Source organism: Budorcas taxicolor, chromosome 2 (genome assembly GCF_023091745.1).
Source record: "Budorcas taxicolor isolate Tak-1 chromosome 2, Takin1.1, whole genome shotgun sequence".
Classification (NCBI taxonomy): domain Eukaryota; kingdom Metazoa; phylum Chordata; class Mammalia; order Artiodactyla; family Bovidae; genus Budorcas; species Budorcas taxicolor.
Window position 1 is genome coordinate 10,353,964 of NC_068911.1, and position 20,700 is coordinate 10,374,663.

Consider the following 20,700-nt stretch of genomic DNA (forward strand, 5'->3'; position numbering starts at 1 on the left):
TCAAATTTATCATCTTGATCATTTTAAAGTTGACTTTTCAGTAGTTAAGTGCATTCGTATTGTTGTGTAACCGATCTCCAGAACTCTTCATCCTGCAAAACTGAAACTCTATACCCACTGAATAACAACTCCCCACTCACCCGCCCTTGCCGGCCTCTGGCAACCACCACTCGACTTTCTGTCTCCACGAATTTGACTTTTCTGGGTACCTCACGCAAGTAGAATCAAACGGTATTTGTCTCTCGGAGAATGCCTTATTTCACTTGGCACGATGTCCCTGAGGCTCATCCATGTTGTAGCATGTGCCACAGTTCCTTTTGAAGTCTGGGTGATACTTTATTATCTGTAGAGACCACATTTTGCTATCCGTGCATCTGTTGATGAGCACTTAGGTGGCTCCCACCTTTTGGCTATTATGAATAATGCTGCCGTGAATATGGGTGGGCAAGAAGACCCCAAGCTTTTAAGGCCAGACCTTAGAGGTGTGAGTGTGTCCATTATGAGGAAAGGACTGTAAGTCCCATATAAGTGCGCTGGCTTCCCTGGTGGCTCAGTGGTGAAGAATCTGCCTGTAATGCAGGGGATGTAAGAGACACAGGTTGGATCCCTGGGTTGGGAAGATCCCCTGGAGTAGGAAATGGCAACCCACTCCAGTATTCTTGCCTGGAAAATTCCATGGAATTGTGCAGGGCAGGCTACAGTCCATGGGGTCACAAAGAGGATGTTACCTTTAAGGCAAGGAATAAGGTTTTGGGGGACTGGCAGCTGGGGGAAATGTTCATGGTGGTTAAGAAGCAGCACCGGGTCTTGGACAACCAGCGCCGGTGGGACGAGGCTGGTTCATTCAGGGCTAGTTCCTCAGATCAGAGGTCTGTTACCAGAAAATCATTTGCCAACACGTGTAAGCTCAGGGCTTTGCAACAGAAGATGAGTCAGTGCGGTGAAGCTCTGGTCCTGAGGCCTGGACTGCACCTGGGGCCAGCACAGAGGGAGATAAGCCCTCCCCCCATGGCCTGAGGCACAGGTGATTCTAGAAAGTCACTCACCCAGCCCCAGGGCGGCTTTGAGAGCTGTCTGGCTGGATGAAAGCTAGCTAGGGTGATCACACATTCTGGTTTGCCCTGTTGTCTGGGGTAATTATTTTTAGTGCTCCTTGTTATTCTCAGAAGTGTCCCCATTTAGATGATAAATTACATAGTCACTCTATCAGTTACCCACTGTATAACAAATTGCCTGAAAACCTAGTCACTTGAAACAACAAACTGGTGTATCTTTCACAGTTTCTATGGGCTAGGAAGCTGCGCCTGGCTCAAATAGGTACTTCTGGCTGAGGGTCTCTTATGAGGTTACAGCCCACGTGCAGGCTGGGGCTGTGGTCACCAGAAGGCCTGCCTAGGGGCAGGAGGATTTAAGGTCAAAGTGACTCCCTGGCTGGCAGCTACTGGGAGGTCTCAGCCTCACTCCACTCTGGGCCCCTCTGCAGGGATGCTTGAGCATCCTGACAACATGGCAGCTGGATTCCCGCAGAGCAAGTGGGAGGCAGAGACAGAGCAGAGCCATGCCAGGCGGAAGCTATCACTCTGATGCCTCAGAAGCATCACAGGATCACTTCTGTCCCCTTCTGCTCATTAGAAGAAAGCCACTAGTCTAGACCCTACACGTACAGGTAAGGGAGCTTTAGCTAGCTTTTCAAGGGAACATTGTCAAAGAATCTGGGATATTTAAAAACTACCACAGTTACTCTAAAACTAGGGCATATGAGGTGGAGAGAGGGAGCAAAGCCAGAGAGGACAGAAGTCAGATCAAAGAATATTTGCAATGCCAGATAAGGAGCGTGAACCAGGATCTGGGGACAAGGTGAGAAGGGACTGTTTTGAGCAAGGCAGAGATAAAATCAGGGATTCACAGTGAATCATGACATCCACCCCAGCACCAGCCTCTGGTGGGGTCATAGGGCTCCACTCAACCCCCGCAATAGCAGCCATCACCTCCTTCTGGGTCTTTGGGCCTGTCACCCGCTATCTTTGGCAGAGAACACACCTTTCCTTTCCACTGGACCGAAGCTCCTTTTGTGCCTCCCACAGGGCCCTGCACACAGCAAGTGCACACTGCAGGTTTCTGCACGAACAAAACAGATCAATTTACACCAACCCCAAGCTGTGGTCACACCGGCCACAAGTCCTGGCCTGCACCCTGCACCCACCTTTCTCTTTCCAGCCTCCAGGCTTTGGTTCTTCCTGCCCAGAGGGCTCTGGCTGTGCCCACCATCTGCACTGCCCTGGGGGCAGATGGGACTGGTGGGAAAGTGGTTTGGATAATTTAGGAGGGAGATGAGTAGGAAGAGGTGTGGACTTCACTAAGCAGGTGGATGTGGGGCAGGCCAAGGATAACTTTGTACTTCCCATACCTTGGGCTTCGGAGCTGGTGCTGAGCCTGTGTCTTCCTCTGGGGCAGCAACAGGCCATGGATACCCCAGCCAGGCATGAGGATTGGCTCTGTGCTCCCCCCACTCTCTCCCTCTGTGTCCACCCACTCCTGCTCACGGCCCGGCCTGTTTTCCTTCGTCCCCAGCACCTCCACCTCCTGACATCTCTCCATTCCACTCAGACTCAGCTCACAGGGCTGTCTCTTCTAGGAAGCTTTAACTGCTTGTAGCTCGGGATGCTACAGGCTTCCCAGGTGGCTCGGTGGTAAAGAATCCGCCTGCCAAGGCAGCAGACAGAGGAAGATTCCCCTGGGGAGAGAAATGGCAACCCACTCCAGTATTCTTGCCTGGAGAACCCCATGGACAGAGGAGCCTGCTGGGCTACAGTCCATGGGGTCGCAAAGAATCAGACCCGACTTAGCAACTGAACAATTGTGATGCTACAGCATTTTGGTTGTCACTCTCAGAGACCCTGAATGCCTGGTGTCCTCAGCGAGGCTCCTGGAGGGCAGTGACAGACTCTCCACTTCCTACAGCAGAGTGTGACTGTACGTGCATTGTTTTGTAGCTAAGTCGTGTCCAACTCTTTGTGACCCCATGGACTGCAGCATACCAGGCTTCCCTGTCCCTCACTATATCCCGGAGTTTGCCCAAGTTCATGTCCATTGAATCGGTGATGCCATCCAGCCATCTCATCCTCTGTCGCCCTCTTCTCCTCCTGCCTTGAATCTTTCCCAGCACCAGGGTCTTTTCTAAAGAGTCAGTTCTTTGCATCAGGTGGCCAAAGTATTGGAGTTTCAGCTTCAGCATCAGTCCTTCCAATGAATATTCAGGACTGATTTCCTTTAGGATGGACTGGTTGAATCTCCTTGCAGTCCGAGGGACTCTCAAGAGCCTTCTCCAACACCATGAGTGCTTCGGCGCTCTCCCTTCTTTCTGGTTCGACTCTCACATCTGTACGTGACTAGTGGAAAAGACCATAGCTTTGACTAGACGAACCTTTGTCAGCAAGGTCATGTCTTTGCTTTTTAATACACTGTCTAGGTTTGTCAGAGCTGAAGGCTCCTTAACGCATACACATAGCTTTGTGTATGCTAGGGAAACCTGGGCTTTTCAAACTCTGCCTCCACAGACTCTCAATGGCTAGCTTAAAGAGCATTTTCTCTCTCAGTTAACACTGGAGTCTGCAGTGGACCCCCGGCTCTACCTGAAGTGCTTGTCACGGTTTGTCTAAGTCCCCACAACAACCTAGGCAGGGGGCATGAACACTATTCTGATTTAGAAACGGAGTGCACAGAGAGGTCAAACATCGTGCCCCAGGTCACACCGCCAGGATGCAGGGGTGCTGAGATCCCACCCGAGGCGCCAGGCCCCGGGCCCTCACTCCCCTGCTCATTAGTCTTTCCCCAACGTGATCAAACAGTGGCGTCAGCCCAGCACCCTCGGAAACAGTGGACTGTTTGCAATTTTGAGCTTTTCTCCTGTAAATGCCTCTTAAGTCTTCAGTGCTCACGGTGGCTCATTGGCAAGATTTCCCAGAGGCAGCACCGTGGATGAATGATCGCGGACCAAACCATACCCGAGAGTTAACAGATAGCAGATCTGGCCCAGGCAGGCAGTGTGGGTTTCTGTGAGCATGGGCTTACTGCATATCCTTAGGTGCTTTTTCTTGCCAATCAAGAGATGGACTTTCTAGATACGAGCATCTCATGGGCAAAAAGAGGATGCTGAAGCTTCCTGTGCACCCACCCTCAACCTGCATTTCAGGATAATGATCTTGCCCCTGCCCAGCTTCATTGTCATGGCCTCTCAGTGACACCTCTGCTTAGCGGCCCCCAGGAGGGGGCATGTCCAAACCAGTGTGATTTTAGACCTGGCTGAGAAATCTCAGGACAGGTTCCACAGCCAGACTGTTGTTCAGTCGCTCAGTTGTGCCTGACTCTTTGTGACCCCATGGACTGCAGCACGCCAAGCCTCCCTGTCCTTCACCATCTCCCGGAGTTTGCTCAAACTCATATGCATCCAGTTGGTGATGCCATCCAAGATTTTCTGGGTTCAAATCCCAGTTCTACCACTTGGGTGTGTCCCTGGGCACTCAAGGTTCTCAGTCTCCTCATCTGAAAAGTGGGGATAATTCTGCTTCAACTTTAGAGGGTTGTTGTGAGAATTAAATGATCTAACAGATGTATAGTGCCTGAAATGTACTAAGCATCAGCTATTATTGCTGTCATTGTTTTCATCATATACTTATTGATTATTGCCAGTTTTGCCTTCCACGGTTGCAGAGAGCAAATTGGGGTCCCCGAGGAGCTCCATCTCCAGATGGCCCCAAGACTCTAGCTAGGCGTCCCCAGCTGCAGTGGTGCATCCTGATTGGCTCGTGATGGTCTCATTTCCTGTGCCTGTGATTGGTGCAGATATACTTATGTGCCTGGTTCTGACCAATGAGATGGGGAAGTCTGTGTATGCAGGGGATGTGATCCCAGAAAGGCTTTCTCATAGATTTTCTCAAGGCAACAGCCTTTTCTGTCCCCAGGGTCCTCGCCACTCCTTCCCATGACTGCCCATATTGCCTGGAGGTGCCCCAGCCATTCCACAGAGCCAAAGAGAAAGACTGGGCCTTTGATGACATCAAGCCTTTAAGTTACCAGCCCTCAAACAGCCCAATTCATGACTTCATGGTGCAAAGTTCATACTTCTTATTGTTTGCACCAGCTTATTTGCAGCCCAAAGGATCCCAACTATATTCCATGGTTGGTCACATATCTTCTTGGGATTAAGCCCACCATACCAGAGGAAGGATCTGAGCTCAGCTGTGCATCAAGGAAGACTTCCTAGAGGAGGTGAGGCTAACACAGGATCTAAAAGAACAAGCAAGTGGACAAAGTGGGTAGGGCAAAGGGGGTAGGGCAAAGAGCAACATTCTAGGCTGAGAAATAAAGGCCTGAGGCTAGAGACACTATAGGGTGTGTGTATCCACGCAAATAATCTGTGTGGCTGGGAGCCATGTGAGATGAGACTGGAATGGTGTGGTGGGCTTTCCAGTGGGCCCTCAGCCAGGCTACAGAACCACAGGCTATCACAGGGCTGAAGGAAAGCTCTCTGGTCAGCCTGGATTTGGCTCACCTCAGGTCGCCCCCTCCAGCCGCGGGCCTAGAATCAATGCACTCAGCCTGCCTTCTGCCCCTTTCCAGCCGCACTCAGATGCTGCCCTGATGGTCAGGGCAGGGGCACCGGGCCTTGTTTCTCCAGGTGCGATTCATCTGCCGAGCCTCTTCCAGCCCCAAGGCTCTCAGAAAAGACTCCGGCTGGAATCTGGGTCATTCTGCACGAGCCGGACATCCATCAAATAAGCAGTTACTAAGTGCCTACAAAGCAGAGTGCTAAGCACAGCGGAGAAAGGACCTGGTTCAAATCCCAATTCTATTTCTTCTGTGACCTTGAGCAGGCTGCTTTACTTCGCCAAACGCGGTGTCTTCATCTCTTTGGAACACATGGTAAAAACAACGGTGCTAAGTTGCTTTAGTTGTGTCCGACTTTCTGCAACCCCGTGGACTATAGTCCACCAGGCTCCTCTTTTCCTGGGGATTCTCCAGGTAAGGATACCGGAGTGGGTTGCTGTGCCCTCCTTGAGGGGATCTTCCCAACCTAGGGAACAAACCCACATCTCTCACGTCTCCTGCATTGGCAGGTGTAGTTCTGGTTTCTCTGGTACTGGCAGAGGGGTGGGAGAGAAGAAAAAGATAAACAGATGCACAAAAAGCTTCCTGAAAGTAAGGTTTATAAACTAGGCGGTGGGAGAGTAAGACAAGCAAATGATATGCTCCTATGGACAAAATTTGAAAGGTGATGGTTACAGGGCGGAAGCAGAATGTCTAGATGGGGGGTGATGAGGGACAAGCATTCCTAGCGGAAGATTAGGCAGGGTGGAAGGGATGTTCCTAAAGCTTTACAACAGTATGCTGCAAATACATGGGCTGGATATAACTGTTGAATACAGGTGTCACTGAACCTGTAATAGCAGATTTCTGAACTTGAGCCAGAAAGATGCTGATTCAAATTCAGGCTCTACACTGACAGTGTAACCTTGAATGAGTCACTTAACATCTGAGCCTCAGACTCCTTCCTTGCAAAGCAGGTGTAAAACCTAATTCAGAGAGTCGTGTGCCCAGTCGCTCAGTTGTGTCTGACTCTGCGACGCCATGGACTGCAGCCCGCCAGGCTCCTCTCTCCCTGGGACTATCTGGGCAAAAGTACTGGAGGGGGGTTGCCATTTCCTCCTCCAGGGGATCTTTCCAAACCAAGGACTGAAACCACCCTGCATTGGCAGGCGGATTCTTTACCCCTGAGCCACCTGGGAAGCCCCAATTTGAAGAGCTGTACTGTGGTATATGCAGGATCCTGAACCAGGATCTGGCCAATTCCCACTTTAATGCCCTAAGATGCACTGCCACCTCCTTCAGGAAGTCCTCCAGGCTCTCTCAGGTCATCCCCCAGATCCAGCTGCTAGCCCCTAGACACTCCCCTCTCTGCTGTGAAGGCCTCTTCTTTCTCTCTTTCACCAGGCTTGGGGCTTTGAGGAGGAAGAGGCAGGGATCTCAGCATCTCTTGAACCCAGCTGCACCCCCACAGGGAGTGGGCATCTATTGATGCCACATCCCTCCCAAGCCTCCACGCAGGTAGACATGAGAGGGAGGAAGTGACTAAGTCTGCTGGGGGAGGGAAGCAGGGTTCAGGAAAGTTTTGGGTGATAACACTAGATCTTGAGGGTTCAACAGGAATTTACTGGTGGGAGGAGGGGGTTTCAGGCAGAGAACTAAAGCAGGGAGGTGTGAGTGGAAGTAAATTGTGGGTCAAACAGAAAATGTCTAACTAAAGATGAGAATTCTGGATTCAGATCCCAAAGGGTCTCAGATGCCACGCCAAGGATTTGCCCTTCAGGGAGTGACCGAAAACTTAACCGGCAACACAGTGACAAAAATGACAAGGCTCTGGGCCACCACTTGGGGGCAGATACTGATGGACAAATCAAAAAAGGACCAAAAGTTCTACCTGGATGATTGACTGTTGAAAATTGCTCCAATAATACATCCACACCCTGCTCCCCCTTATACTTGCATAAAGCCAATTTCCACAATCATTCCACACTACACCCGTAGCAGCTCTGTGAAACCTATGGGGCCGAGCGGTGCTATCTTCATTACAGATGGACAAAGTGAGAATCAGAGAAGGAAATGGATCTTGCCACGGTCACAGGGCAATGAAGGGGCTCGTCACAACCTGAAGTCAGCAACCTGGCCCTGCCTGGGAGGCAGGCCTCTGGCCATTGGACAAATGTGCTCAGCACCTTCTAGAGCCAGATCTTGGAGACATGGAGATGACCTTTGACCTCTGAGTCATCTTGAGACTGGACTGATCACCTGGGCTTCTTGCAGGAGAGGGAGAAGCGGGACCCACTGAGCGGTGGGGTTTCTGTGGTCCAGACAGGTCAGCAGGGGCTCACCCCCATGACAGGCCTATCTATGCGACCTCCAAACTGGACCCTGGGATAGGGGCTGGAAGGTGGCCAATCCCCCCACAAAGGGAATGGGACAGAGGGAGTGGCCCTTGGCTGCCTTTCTAAGAAGCCCCCAAATGCCCCCTCCTGCCAGCACCCAGGCCCCCGCACGGCAGCAGCCTGACTCATCATCCCGGTCTCTTGAATGGTAGCCGAGAAATCAGCCAGGGGGGCTGCCTGGGGCTGACAGCCAAGGGTTGGAAAAACAAGGCCGCTCTCTCTTACCTCCAGCCTTGGAATTTCAAGACAGGCTGGGCGTGGGGAGCAGAGGGCAGGTAGGTGCAGGAGGGGTGGGTATCAAGAGTGGGAGGAGGCTGGGGTGGGGGGCCAGAAGGGGTGGGGAGAGATTCAGAATCTGAGCTGGTGGCTTTTGTTTTCAAATGACCTGTTTAATAATTACCTTTGCAATCAAAGGAGCCAGGGCCCAGGGAAGGTGAGCATTCAACCCTCCATACCCCACCAGGCAGCCGGGCAGCCAGAGAAGAAAGTAAACAAGATGCCACTGGCTCTCTGCTCCGTCTCGCAAACAATGGCGGGACTGAGCTGCCGGCTCACACACACAACATCAAAGTGAGATTTCCAGGCAAGAACTTTAACAGGCAGATAAGAGGCTTGGATTGAATTTTCCCCCACATCCCGGGAGCTCCCCCTGAGCTTGCGTCCAAGGGGGTAGCCTAGGGGCTCCCGTCATTTTAAGTTAACCTTGATCTGTAATTTATTCATTCATTTTGCAGAGAAGAACTACCTCCGTCTCAACCCCCGAAAAGCCTAGCCAGCAACAACTTCATCCCTTTAAACAGTCACAATGGTGGACAAACAAGGGATTTAAGTTACAGCGGCTAGCTAGCACTCACACTCCGGCTCCTTAAAAAAACATCATCCTAATCCAAGCCCCGGCCGGGGCTCACAAAGTCAGACCCTGACCGGCAGTGGGAAAAATCCAACTTGGGTTTTTTTTTTCAACCTCCCAAGGCCTTCAACTATTTTTCCCCCTGCAGCATCCAAGCCCAGCCTCAAGGCAGAGCCGTAAACACGCCTGCTCCTCCCCCTTCCACGGTTCGGCAAAACAGCCCCCCCCTGCCCCCCCACCTTCCCGGACCCGGGGAGAAAGAACCACAGCGACCCTCACCCGCAGCCCCCCTCCCCTCCCCTCCCCCAGCCTCCGGCGCCGTCCGCAATCGTCGCAGGCACCTTGAGATAAACACCCACTAATGATTTTATGATTTTTCTGCTCTGGGTAGCCGCGCTCAGCAGAATCCCTTCCCCCGCCCTGGCGACGGGGGCCGGCCCAACGGAGGGATTGGGGGATGGGGGGGCGTTAGTTTTTTTTTTTTTAAACACGGCCGCGAGTCCACACCTGTTTTTCATTCATTCATTCGTTCGTTCATTCATTCATTAACGGATTCGTCAGAGCTGCCTGCCTGGCCCTCTGGATCTCGGGGAGAGGATGGGAAGGGGGCTGAGATGGGGGGAGACAGTGGCACGGGTGCATCTCCTGTGTGTGCGTTGGAGCGGGGGGTGGCTCGGGGTGGAAGGACCCAGTTAGAGGGCAGATCGGGTGGCTTTGTCAAACACAAGACGAGCGATGCGGCGGGGGCGGGGCGGGGGCGCTCCCCGGGGTTCGAAGTTGTTTTCCGAGCCGCGGCGGCGAGGACAGCCGCCCGGGTGCGCCTCTTTGTCTCTCCCCGGCCGGCGCCGCGTCCCCGCGCGCTCACCTGGTCTTGGAGGACAGGAAAGCAAGTTTGATCAGGCCGTAGGTAAAGAGCGGGATACTCTCCTTGGCGACGCTGGCAACTTGCAGCCGGTGCTCCAGGATGTGGAGTTCCATCGTCCGCCCGCGCTCCGCGGCGGCTCATCCGCGGGGGGCGAGCCGCGGCCCCCGCCCCCCTGCGCGCACCCAGCCGGCACCGGAGCGCCGCGGGCAGGCGGCCGGGGGGACCAGGAGCTCGACGCCGCGCGGGCCGCGACGGACAAAGTGGGAGGCCCGCCGAGCCGCGAGGGCGGCCGCGGGCGGCGGGCAGGCGGCGGGCGAGGGCGGCAGCGCTGGCGGAGCAGCGGCGCGCGGCGCCCGGCGCGGAGAGCAGCTGGTGTTCGCTGTAACAAACAACTTGCCACTCAAACGCCGGCCCGCTGGGCATGCGCGGCCGCCGCGGGGCGTGTCGGGACTTGTAGTCCCGCGCCGGGGGCGCCGGCGGCTGCTGATGTCAGGGGGCCGGGCGGCCGTGCTAGGGGCCGGCCCGGTGCTGGGGAAAGAGCGGGGGCGGGGGGTGGCCGGAGGGGCGGGTGGAAAATGCTGGAGCGCGGGTCCCCGCACGCTCACGGGGAGGCGGAGGGCAGAAACGGGGGCCTTTGGAGCCGGCCTGGGCCGGAGTGCAAACTCTGTCCCTCCGAGCTCGGGACTTGGCGCTTTTGGGTGCAAAGCGAGTGGCCCCCAGAATTCCCGCTCTTGAGGAGGCCCGAGTCTGGGAGGGGAGAGATTTGGAGAAACCGGTAATTACAGTGCAGAGAAGCAAAGCAAAATAAATAAAGCGTTGGGGAGGGGGGGGGGCGGTGTGTTGGGGACGGAGATGGGGCTTCAGTGGGGTTTCCTGGAGGAGGGGACATCCAGGCTGGGTTCTGAAGGATGAACTGGAGCTCGCTGAGGAGGGGGAGGGGCACGCGGGGATGGAGGCTGCCGGCGGCCTTCCAGGCAGAAGGAACGGCGTGTCCAGAGGCACAGAAGCGTGAAAGCCCCCACGGATCCGTGTTTGGCTTTGCTGGAGCGGAAAATGTGAGGGAGGAGAGGCCAGAGATAAGGCAGGCGCAGTCACCAGGAGCCAGGTCGAGAGGGTCATGTGTGCAGAACTAATGAGGTGGCCGTTTATCCGGCGGGACAGAGGGGGAGGGGGCTGCGAATGAGGGAAGAGTCTGAAATACACCCCCAAGGCTTCCCACCCCAGGCATGTCCCCGACTAACGTCCTGCCACGGCTTCCCCCTTAATGGCCTATTGAAATTTTGAAATTTTCTAGGCTAAAGTTACTGGTGCTTTGCTCTTGGGCAAAGTATTTTGGGGACGTGATGGATTAGGTTTACCTGCTGGGGCTGTCTGGGAACTTTCTTTTTGGGGAAGATTCTGGCCATGGCCTACCTCCATTCCTCAGCCCACCTCTTTGCGGTGGGGGGACATATGGGCTACCTTATCTCCACAAAGGGGCTCAAAGGCTGCAATCTGGTGGCTGTTAACGCATCTTGACCCCCTTCCCACTTTACTTTCACTCAAGAATTTATCTGCATCTAATGAAGAATATTCTTTTTGTTTTGTGTTGCTTATCTGTCTCCCTCTTCTAGAATCTCAGCTCTGTGAAGGCAGTGGGCTTTGTCCCCTTGCTGTATTCCCAGTGCCTGAAATGTGGCTGGCAGGTGAGAGACATGTATTCAATATTCATGGGATGTATAAATGCATACATCTCTTCCTTTAGCACAGAGAAACTTAGAAGGCCCAAACAGAAATGCATTCAGGGGCCAGGCACGTGTGAAGGTGAATAAAGCAGTTGGGTATCAGGCAGTTGGGAAATGGTACAGGGGCAGGGAGGCTTGACTGAAGGCCTAAAATTCTTAAAGGAAAGCAACCCAAGAGGTGAAACCAAACAAGGCTAAAGGCAGAATTTGGTCAGTTTTCTGACTTCTGCTCTGGATGGCCTTGATCAGCGTTTTTTAATCTGTAATTTATGATGCATGAGTGGGTGGTGAAATCAATTTAGCAGGGCATGACTAGTATTCAAAAAGAATATTGAATAGAAAATGACACAGAACTTTGCACATAGAACAGGTGATCTATTACTGTGATCTTTTCTATGTTTCAGGAAACTTCCATCTTGGCTACGTGTGTATATGTGTGCACACCGGCCTAAATGTGCATCTGTGAGCATACATGCACTGGATCTTGATGCACAGGTATTTCTCTGTGTCTTGGGTCGAAAACAATTTGAAAACCCTTGCCTTTCTAGTTAATTAAGCCAGGCTGTTGTAAAGTTTGCAAATTTAGAGCACATTGGTTGGATTTACAGAATTGCTTTCACTGAGCTGTATTTGGTGCTTAAGTTTTGAGACACTGACACCTGAAATGATCATTGGGAATTTGAGGAAACTGACCTAGGTTGTCAGATCAAGAGGATGGTTTCAGGCTGGGCCTAGGGTGAGACATTCAATCTCAAGATCATGCCTGTCTTGGCTCTGCACGTTCTTGTGGAATTCACTTCTCTCTTGCTCCCTTAGCTTTGCACCCTTCTGGTTCTTTCTTGGTTTTCCTGGTTTTTCCCTCTTTGGTTTCTTTTCTGTCCAATCCTAAAATATGTGGAGGCCCACCTGGTGTTCCTTCCTGTAGTGAGTTTTTACAGCAGTGGCTGCCAGTGAATCTTGTCTCCTGCTAAGGTATCCCACATTGATTTTGGCCTTGTGACTTTCTTTGGCCAATAAGGTCTTAGCTCGGTAGTACATATACTTGGTAACCCTTGTGCACTGATGCTTGCCTGCTTGGTGGCTCCCCTGAGTCCATGACTCTGTGAAGAAGCCTAAGTAAAATTTCACGTGGAAAGAGAGGCCAGGTGTTCCAGCTGTTGCTGCTGAGCCCCATCCTCTGCTGACAGCTGGCATCAACCAGACATGTGAGTGAGCTGATCTGGGACCTTCTAGCTCACTATCCAGACACATGCAGCCACATGAGTGAGCCAGGTGAAGCCAGAAGAGGAACTACCCAACCAATCTATAGAGCAATAATAAATTCAGCTGACCCTTGAACAGCTGGGTTTAAACTGCTCGGGTCCATTTATACATTGTTTTTTTCAGTAGTGAATAATGCAGTGCCTTAAGATCCATGGTGGTTTGAATCTGTGGATGTGGAGCCATGGATCCTGAGGAACCATATATATGGAGGGTCATTTATAAATTATAAGCAGGAAGTTCCCTAAGAATCTGCCTTGCAGGAGATGTGGGTTCAGTCCCCGGTTGGGGAACTGTTAGTAAGATCCCACATGCTGTGGAGCAACTAAGCCTGCTCACTGCAACTATTGAGCCCGGGCGCCTCAAGGAAAGATACTTTATTGTGCCACTAAGACCTGATGCAGTCAAATAAAAATAAATATTAAAAAAAATCATAAGCAGATTTTCAACTGATGGAGGATCAGCATTCCTAATCCCCACCTTGTTCAAGGGTCCACTGTAGTTATTTTTAGCCACTAAGATTTGGAATGATTTATTATGCAGAAATAGCTAGCTGATATATTCCCTCACCCCTTATCTTCTCACAAGATAAGAGAGTGGACTCAACCTCTGACTTCTGATATGTTCAGTTCAGTCGCTCAGTAGTGTCTGACTTCTTGCGACCCCATGAATCGCAGCATGCCAGGCCTCCCTGTCCATCACCAACTCCCAGAGTCCAATCAAACTCATGTCCAATGAGTCAGTGATGCCATCCAGCCATCTCATCCTCTGTTGTCCTCTTTTCCTCCTGCCCCCAATCCCTCCCAGCATCAGAGTCTTTTCCAATGAGTCAACTCTTTGCATGAGGTGGCCAAAGTACTGGAGTTTCAGCTTTAGCATCATTCCTTCCAGAGAACATCCAGGGATGATCTCCTTCAGAATGGACTGGTTGATCTCCTTGCAGTCCAAGGGACTCTCAAGAGTCTTCTCCAACACCACAGTTCAAAAGGATCAATTCTTTGGTGCTCAGCTTTCTTCACAGTCCAACTCTCATATCCATACATGACCACTGGAAAAACCATAGCCTTGACTAGATGGACCTTTGTTGGCAAAGTAATGTTGAAGGCCCCTAAATTGACAGTTCTAGGCCAGAACATGTTCCTGAAGCCCTGATTCACATATTTAACTTGCTGATGTTTGGGGATGTGTGTGTATGCGTGCTCAGTCTTGTCTGACTCTCGTGACCCCATGGTCTGTAGCCCGCTAGGCTCCTCTGTCCATGGGATTTCCCAGGCAAGAATACTGGAGTGGGTTGCCATTTCCTTCCCCAGGGGATCCTCCCAACCCAGAGATTGATCCTAAGTTTCTTGTGTCTCCTGCATTGGCAAGCGGGTTCTTTACCACTGTGCCACCAGGGAAGCCTCGTGGTTGGTTATGTCCACCTAAAGGTTCACAGGCTTGGGCAGCTCACCCTGTTCCCACCTTACCTCATCATCTAACCAGGTATCTCCAACCCCTGGATCTAATGTCTTATGATCTGAGGTAGAGCTGATGTAATAAATAATAGAAATCAAGTGCAAAGTCAATGTAATGTGCTTGAATCATCCCCAAACGACCAACCCCACCACTGGCCCCCTAGTCCATGGAAAAATTGTCTTCCATGAAACCAGTCCCTGGTGCCAAAAAGGTTGGGGACCGCTGATCTAACCCATCCCAGACCGTCTCTTCCTCGCATAATCTCTGTCTTGGTTGATGACATTGTTGCCGATCCCTGGAGTTACCAGCCTGATCTGGCAGGCTGTGTTTTCCAAGATGGTCACAAGGTCTTTTATTCTGCGTGCTCTCCTGGCAACGTGACATTGATGATCGTCTCATTAGGCGGTGGGTCAGTGTCCCCTTGTCTTGAGTCTGTGACTACAGAGGAAATGACACCACCTGTGACTTCTAAAACTAGGTCATAGTTTTATGACCTGTGTCCACCTGGTCCCCTTGGGACCCTCTGAAACCATATGCCGTGCTGTGAAGAAGCACAGGCTCCTTGGATGGATCACAGGTGGAAATTCGTATTGGTTTGTTAGGTCTGCAGAATGCAGACCGGGGGCCTTAAACAACAGAAGTTTGTTGTTTCACAATTCCGGGCGCTGGAAGCTCAAGACCCAGGGTGCATTTCTTCTGAAGCCTTTCTCCTGGGTTTGTAGATGGCCACCTTCTCCCGGGTGTCCTCCTGTGGTCTTCCTTCTAATTTCCTGCTCTTATGAGGACACTGATGATATTGACTAGAGTCCACCCTAATGACCTCGTTTTAACTTAATTACCTCTTTAAAGACCCTTTCTCCGAATACAGTCATGTTCTAAAGTAGTTGGGGTTAAGACTTGCACATATGAAATTGTGAGGCATGGTGGGCACGCTTTGGCCCATAGCAGTGTTCCAGCTTCCCCAGTGGCTGAGCAAGTAAAGAATCCACCGCCAATGCAGGAGACGCAGGAGACACGGGTTTGACCCCCGTTGTCGGGAAGATGCCCTGGAGGAGGGAATGGCAACCCACGTCAGTATTCTCACCTGAAAAATGCCATGGACAGAGGAGTGTGGCGGGCTACCGTCCACGAGTTGCAAAGAGTCAGACACAACGGAGCGACTAAGCCCAGCACAGTGTTCCAGCCAACAGCCCCAGTGGATAACAGAAACCTTAGGGTAGATCTGACAGCCCCCAGACCTGGGGAGGGAGGCTTCACCCGAGACGAATGAGAGACGCTGAGGAAGAATCACTTAGCTGAGCCTGATCCCCCACTCGGACCACGGAAGGCAATAATTAGATATAGTTGTTCTAAACCACTATATTTAATAGCAGTAGATTATTGGAATATTCTAGAATCAGTCTGGTTGCTGGTGGTGGTGGTGGATGATGGCAGGGGGAGCTGACCAGGGAATTATCCTGGATTGGTCCCTCTCACTTCCCCGTGCCGCCACCCCCCCCCCCCCCCCCATCTAAAACAGGTCTTGATTTTATTTACTGCACACCTCTGTAATCCAGCTGTCTCTTCACCTTGACCATCATGTTCCCATGTCCTAGATAATTGCAATGGCTTCCTAATGTCCATCACATCCTCCTTGTGTTGCCTAATAGATGTTCTATGATGTGGGCCTCCCACCTGTAACTCTTGTAGGGACCACGGCTCTTCTAAGAAAGCCGAGCTCTGATCCTCCATAGTTGGTCTTATGGGAGGGAAGAGGCTTTCTCGCTAGTAGACCCATCCTCTCCAGTATGGTAGATGTTGGCCGTACAAGGCTATTGAATACTTGAAACTGGAGCTAGTGCCATGAGAAATGGAAGCTTTAATTCTACTTCATTTTAATTGATTTAAAATTTAAAAATAATGATTTAGTTATTGGAAAACATTGACGTATGTTTGGAAGAGGCTGCCCAGCTGTCCTGGTTTTCCTTGCACTGGGCTTTCAGGTTGTGGAACTCTGAGTTTTAAAACCAGGACTTGTGGGCTTCCCTGGCAGTCCAGTGGTTAAGACTCCAAGCTTCCACTGCAGAGGGTACAGGTTCCATTCTTGGTCTGAGAACTAAGATCCCACATGTCATGCAGCATGGCCAAAAAAAATAAAAAAGGAAAACCAGGACTTGAGTAAGCGAGGATGACTTGGTGATACTGCTTTGAAACAGCTTGGTAATGGACATCTGTGAAATCCAAATACAGCTCGAGTATCATGGATGAGAATTTAGCGGCTGGATGGAGATGTGCCACAAATGTCAAATACACCCTAGCTTTCAAAGACTTGGTACAGAAAAAAAAAATCTTCTTAATTTCTTATATTGATTACCTGTTGAAAAGATAATATTTGGGATGTTGAGTTAAATAGAATGTATACTAAAATTGCATCTGTTTCTTCTTTACTTTTTAAAATTTGAAGTCATGTATTGCTTGCGTTATATTTTTATCTAGCCCTGCCCTTGAATAGTGGCTCTCAAACCATGGTTGGTGTCAGAATCACTGGGGCACCTGGTAAAGATACCCAGGCCCAGGCCTTGCCCTGCTTGGGGAGCCTGGGCCCCTGTTCTTTATCAGCTTTCCTGGACTCAGTCACCCTGCTGTGGCGGTGTGTGGTGTGGGAATATAGATGCCAGCAACCCCTTTCTTCTTAAGTCTGGGGTCTCTGGACCCAGGAAAACAATGCCCTAGGACAGGCACAGTCCTCAGTCTGCCTGGCTAAGGCCTAGCATGGGCTTTACCAGCATGAGCTGCTCAGATGGCATAGAAGTAGAAAAAGAAGAGAGGGAGGGGAGGGCCAGGAGAACTAAGGGGGCATCTTTTTCTGGGGCTTTGGTTCTTTCTGGATCCTTCCTTAGTCCCTAGGTGAGCTGACCTTGAATTTCCTCCCCTGGGTTTGGCAAACAATACCAAGGGCCATGGGGAGTCATTGAAGGTTCTTGAGCAGGGGAGGAGCCCAATGAAATGGATATCTTTCCGAGGGATCCCAGGCCTCCACCACCTCCTTTTCCCACCCTTCACCACAGGGCTGCAGGAAGAAGAGATTTCTCTGATTCTTTGCTGGAGAGTCCCTTCCTGCATGCTCACCTTCACCGCCATGGAAAAGGATTGTGTGCTTATTTGCTCAGTTATGTCCGACTCTTTGCAATCCCATGGACTGTAGCCCACCAGGCTTCTTTGTCCATGGAGATTATCCAGGCAAGAATACAGGAGTAGGTTGTCATGCCCTCCTCCAGGAGATCTTCCCAACCCAGGGATTAAACCCAGGTCTCCTACATTGCAGGCGGATTCTTTACCGGCTGAGCCACCAGGGAAGGGAAAGGATTACTGGTCCCCAGAGTGCGGTGGACTGAGTTCACATGTGAACTGTCGCAGTCTAGTCCCCATCGGCCATTATCCTTATCTCGGGCACAGGCTCTTCTTCCTTCTTGCTCCCAGGCCTGCCCAGCCTTGCCAGGATCCCCCAGAGACCAGGTGCCGGCCTCTCTGCTGCAAATCTACACTTAGACGCAGACGCCAGGCATCACTTGGCCCCACGGAGGGAGAGAGTGTGGGGTGTGGGAAACCAGCCAGCCAAGCGTCACTGCATCCTTGAGAAGTAGGCCTGGTCTGAGTTTGGCCTCTATCACATTCCGTGCTGTGCAGATTACATCTTTCTCTGCTTTGGTTTCCTCATCTATAAAATGGGCACGATGGTGCCTTTCTCACAGAGCACGCTCATGCGGGGATGAAAGGAAAGAACGCCTTTTGGAAAACACCCAGCACTGCTCCTGGCGCTTGCAGACACTCATTCATCAAATATTTGTTGAATGAATGAAGGAATGAGTGTGTGTGTGGATGGGCCCGTTGGCACTCTGGCCTCAAGGGCAGCCCCCCTCTGTAGTTTGCAATCTACTCCCTCCTGGCTTGTGGCTCCCCTCAGTGAAGGAGGAAAGGAGGGAAATGGGTGTGTCTAGGGCTTCCCCTCGGTGCCTGTGTGTGCTCATCGCAGCTGATTCCCAGAACAGGTAGGGATTCATATGCTTGTTTTGCAGATGGGGAGACTGAGGCTAGGGGAAGGTCAAGAGGAGCCGACTGTGGACACAACTTTTCTTGGGTCTCCCAAGGGCCTGCACCAGGGCTGAGCACATCGTGCTGCTTAAGGAATGCCAATTGGTTGAGTTGGTGAGTGAACATCGGGCCCCGAGGTGACAGGAGAAGCCCCATCCTCTTTATTGTGACATCCTTGGGCAGGGTAAGAGGCAAGGAGTCTTTCTCTCACGCTCTGTCTTGGATTATTTCCTTCCATACCCTCTTCCTGCCTCCTCTCCTACTTCTCAGCCTGTGCTCTTTCAGCAATTTTTCCCCCCTTTTCTTTCTTCCTCGCCTCCTCCCTTCTTTCATCTGTGGTTAAGGCTGGCCTTACTGCAGCTCTTTGATATTCTGGGAACTGATTTGAAAAGCATCAGGGCCTGAGATTCTGAAGGTGTGACTTGGGGTAGATTGTGCATCAGTTTTACGATCCCTAAAATGCAAGTGTCTGGATGGCTGCTTCCCAGGAAGGTGAGCTGTTATTCATTAAGTCATTGGGATGGGAGAGCCATAGCTGAGTCCTGTGGAACTAAGGAAGTCTGGGATGATGTGTGGCCTTCCCCGGGGTGGTGTTCCTTCAAGGCTTGTGGAGTGACTCAGGATGCACGTGTGGTGACTGACCAGTGGGAGAGGCCTGGGGGTCCTGGGTGACCTCTGATCCAGAGCAGTTCCAGAATTCCTTCTTGGCAGGTGACAGGAGAGGGAGCTGTACCTGGGGCGTCTTTTTGCACATCGCAAAGGCGATTTGCTCTCTTGGGAGGGAATCTGATCTCTAACATCCTTTGTGAAGATGCAGAAACATCTGCAGTGGACACTGCTGGGATTGCTCATGAGATATTAGTCTCGTCTCAGTGAAGAGAGCAATTTATCAGAGGCCATTCCTTCCAGCAATGAAGAACCTTTCAGAACTTGATTGCACTTAATGCATCAGCCTTTCCAAAGTGTTTTATTCCACCCTCAAATGAGATAATGAAGCCCTTTAATTTACTGTTCAACTCCTGCACAGAGTGAGTGGGTCAGGCCCGAGGAGACAGAGAGCTGGACCCCGGCTCAAGAGGCCAAGCACACCCAGGGTGTCGTCAGCCTGGAACTGCCCGTCTCCTGGCAGGAGCTGGCATGGAGTCCCAGGCAGCCCAGAGTAAATCCCAGTCTGGTGGCTTCCTTCCTCTGCATCCCCAAGCAAGTCACTTACTCTCTCGAAGCCTCAGTTTCGTCTTCTGTAAACTTAGGATGGTTGATGACACTGGCGTGGCAGGGTGTGGAAAGGATTAGGGATGATGTGGCTAAGGGGGCAGTGACTGTCACTGGATAGATCCTCAATGCATAGCAATTGTCATTGGGTAGTGAGACTGAGCTCGGAGACCTCAGAGGAGGTCGTTCTTGCTCCTGGTCATGGGGGACACTCACATCCATGGCTCTGCCCTGAAGTTACCATTGGCACCAAGTAAACCAGCCTTCAAGGCCTTCACCTCCCGCTTCTCTGCCCATCTCATCCTGACCATTTCAATGGAGCTAGCCCCCTCAGACAGTAGATGATGGATGGAGCTAGCCCCCTCAGACAGTAGATGATGGATGGAGCTAGCCCCCTCAGACAGTAGATGATGGCTGAATGGCTGTAAAAATCCAGCCATGGGCAGCATCGGAGCCCAAGCTGGACCTTGCCCAAGCCTCCTTCAGCCTCCCACTTGGACCTGGGAGCTTCTCGACCTCCCCTCCCCTGACTCTTACCCCCTATTGGACAAGAGGATTCTGACATATGTGATGGCGCAAGTTCTGGGTAAATTTAAGGGGCCTCATTAGATTTGTGTTGATTACAATACTCTCCTCTAAAAACAATAACGTTTCTTGCTCTAACAATATCAGCCTTCCTAGGTGTCTCAGTGGTAGTGAATCTGCCTGCCAATGCAGTTGATGCAGGGAAGATCCCCTGGATGAGGGCATGGCAATGCACTCAAGTGTTCTTGCCTGAAAAATCCCATGGACAGAGGAAACTGTCAGGCTACAGTCCATGGGGTCGCAAAGAATTGGACCCAACTGAGCAAGCGTGTGTTGCATACACACACACACACACACACACACACACACACACACACACACAATATCGGTATATTTTCCAAGGATGGAAGTAAAGCATCTTGAGAAAGGGGTGTGTTTTCTAATTTGCTCACAGGTCAGTACAGATGAATGGCTTACCCTTCCTTCCTCCACTGCCTCAGTGACCTTCCCCGGCTCAACCCCACATCCCCTTATGGCAGGATTCTGGCGTTTGTCCTCTGTTCCTGCTCTGGCCTGGAGGGACCAGCCAGGACTTGCACTGTTGGCTTCATCTCAGGCAGATTCCTGACTGGCTCTTGTCGCCTTGGATCCTGACCCCAGAATGACTCCTATGGACGTCTTCTCCTCCCTCAACTAAGACCCAGTGCAGCTAAATAAATAAATAAATATTTTTAAAAAAGTATTCCTTCGGCTTAT

At 51.5% G+C, this 20,700-nt stretch overlaps 1 protein-coding gene and 1 long non-coding RNA gene across 2 annotated transcripts in view; one reads left to right on the forward strand and one right to left on the reverse strand.

Annotated features, from left to right (window-relative positions):
* Nucleotides 1–9,876, reverse strand: part of CASTOR2 (cytosolic arginine sensor for mTORC1 subunit 2) — a 49,198-nt gene extending 39,322 nt beyond the window's left edge. Inside the window, exon 1 of the mRNA XM_052654782.1 lies at nt 9,698–9,876. Within this exon, the coding sequence (XP_052510742.1) occupies nt 9,698–9,810 (113 nt within the window). The 5' untranslated portion in view covers nt 9,811–9,876. The remainder of the gene's footprint in view (nt 1–9,697) is intronic.
* Nucleotides 9,877–10,301: 425 nt separating this feature from the next.
* Nucleotides 10,302–20,638, forward strand: LOC128062339 (uncharacterized). Its single transcript, XR_008200816.1, has 5 exons — nt 10,302–10,472; nt 11,311–11,382; nt 11,826–11,916; nt 18,192–18,321; nt 20,399–20,638. It is a non-coding gene; the product is annotated as an uncharacterized LOC128062339 (long non-coding RNA).
* The last annotated feature ends 62 nt before the right edge of the window (nt 20,639–20,700 follow it).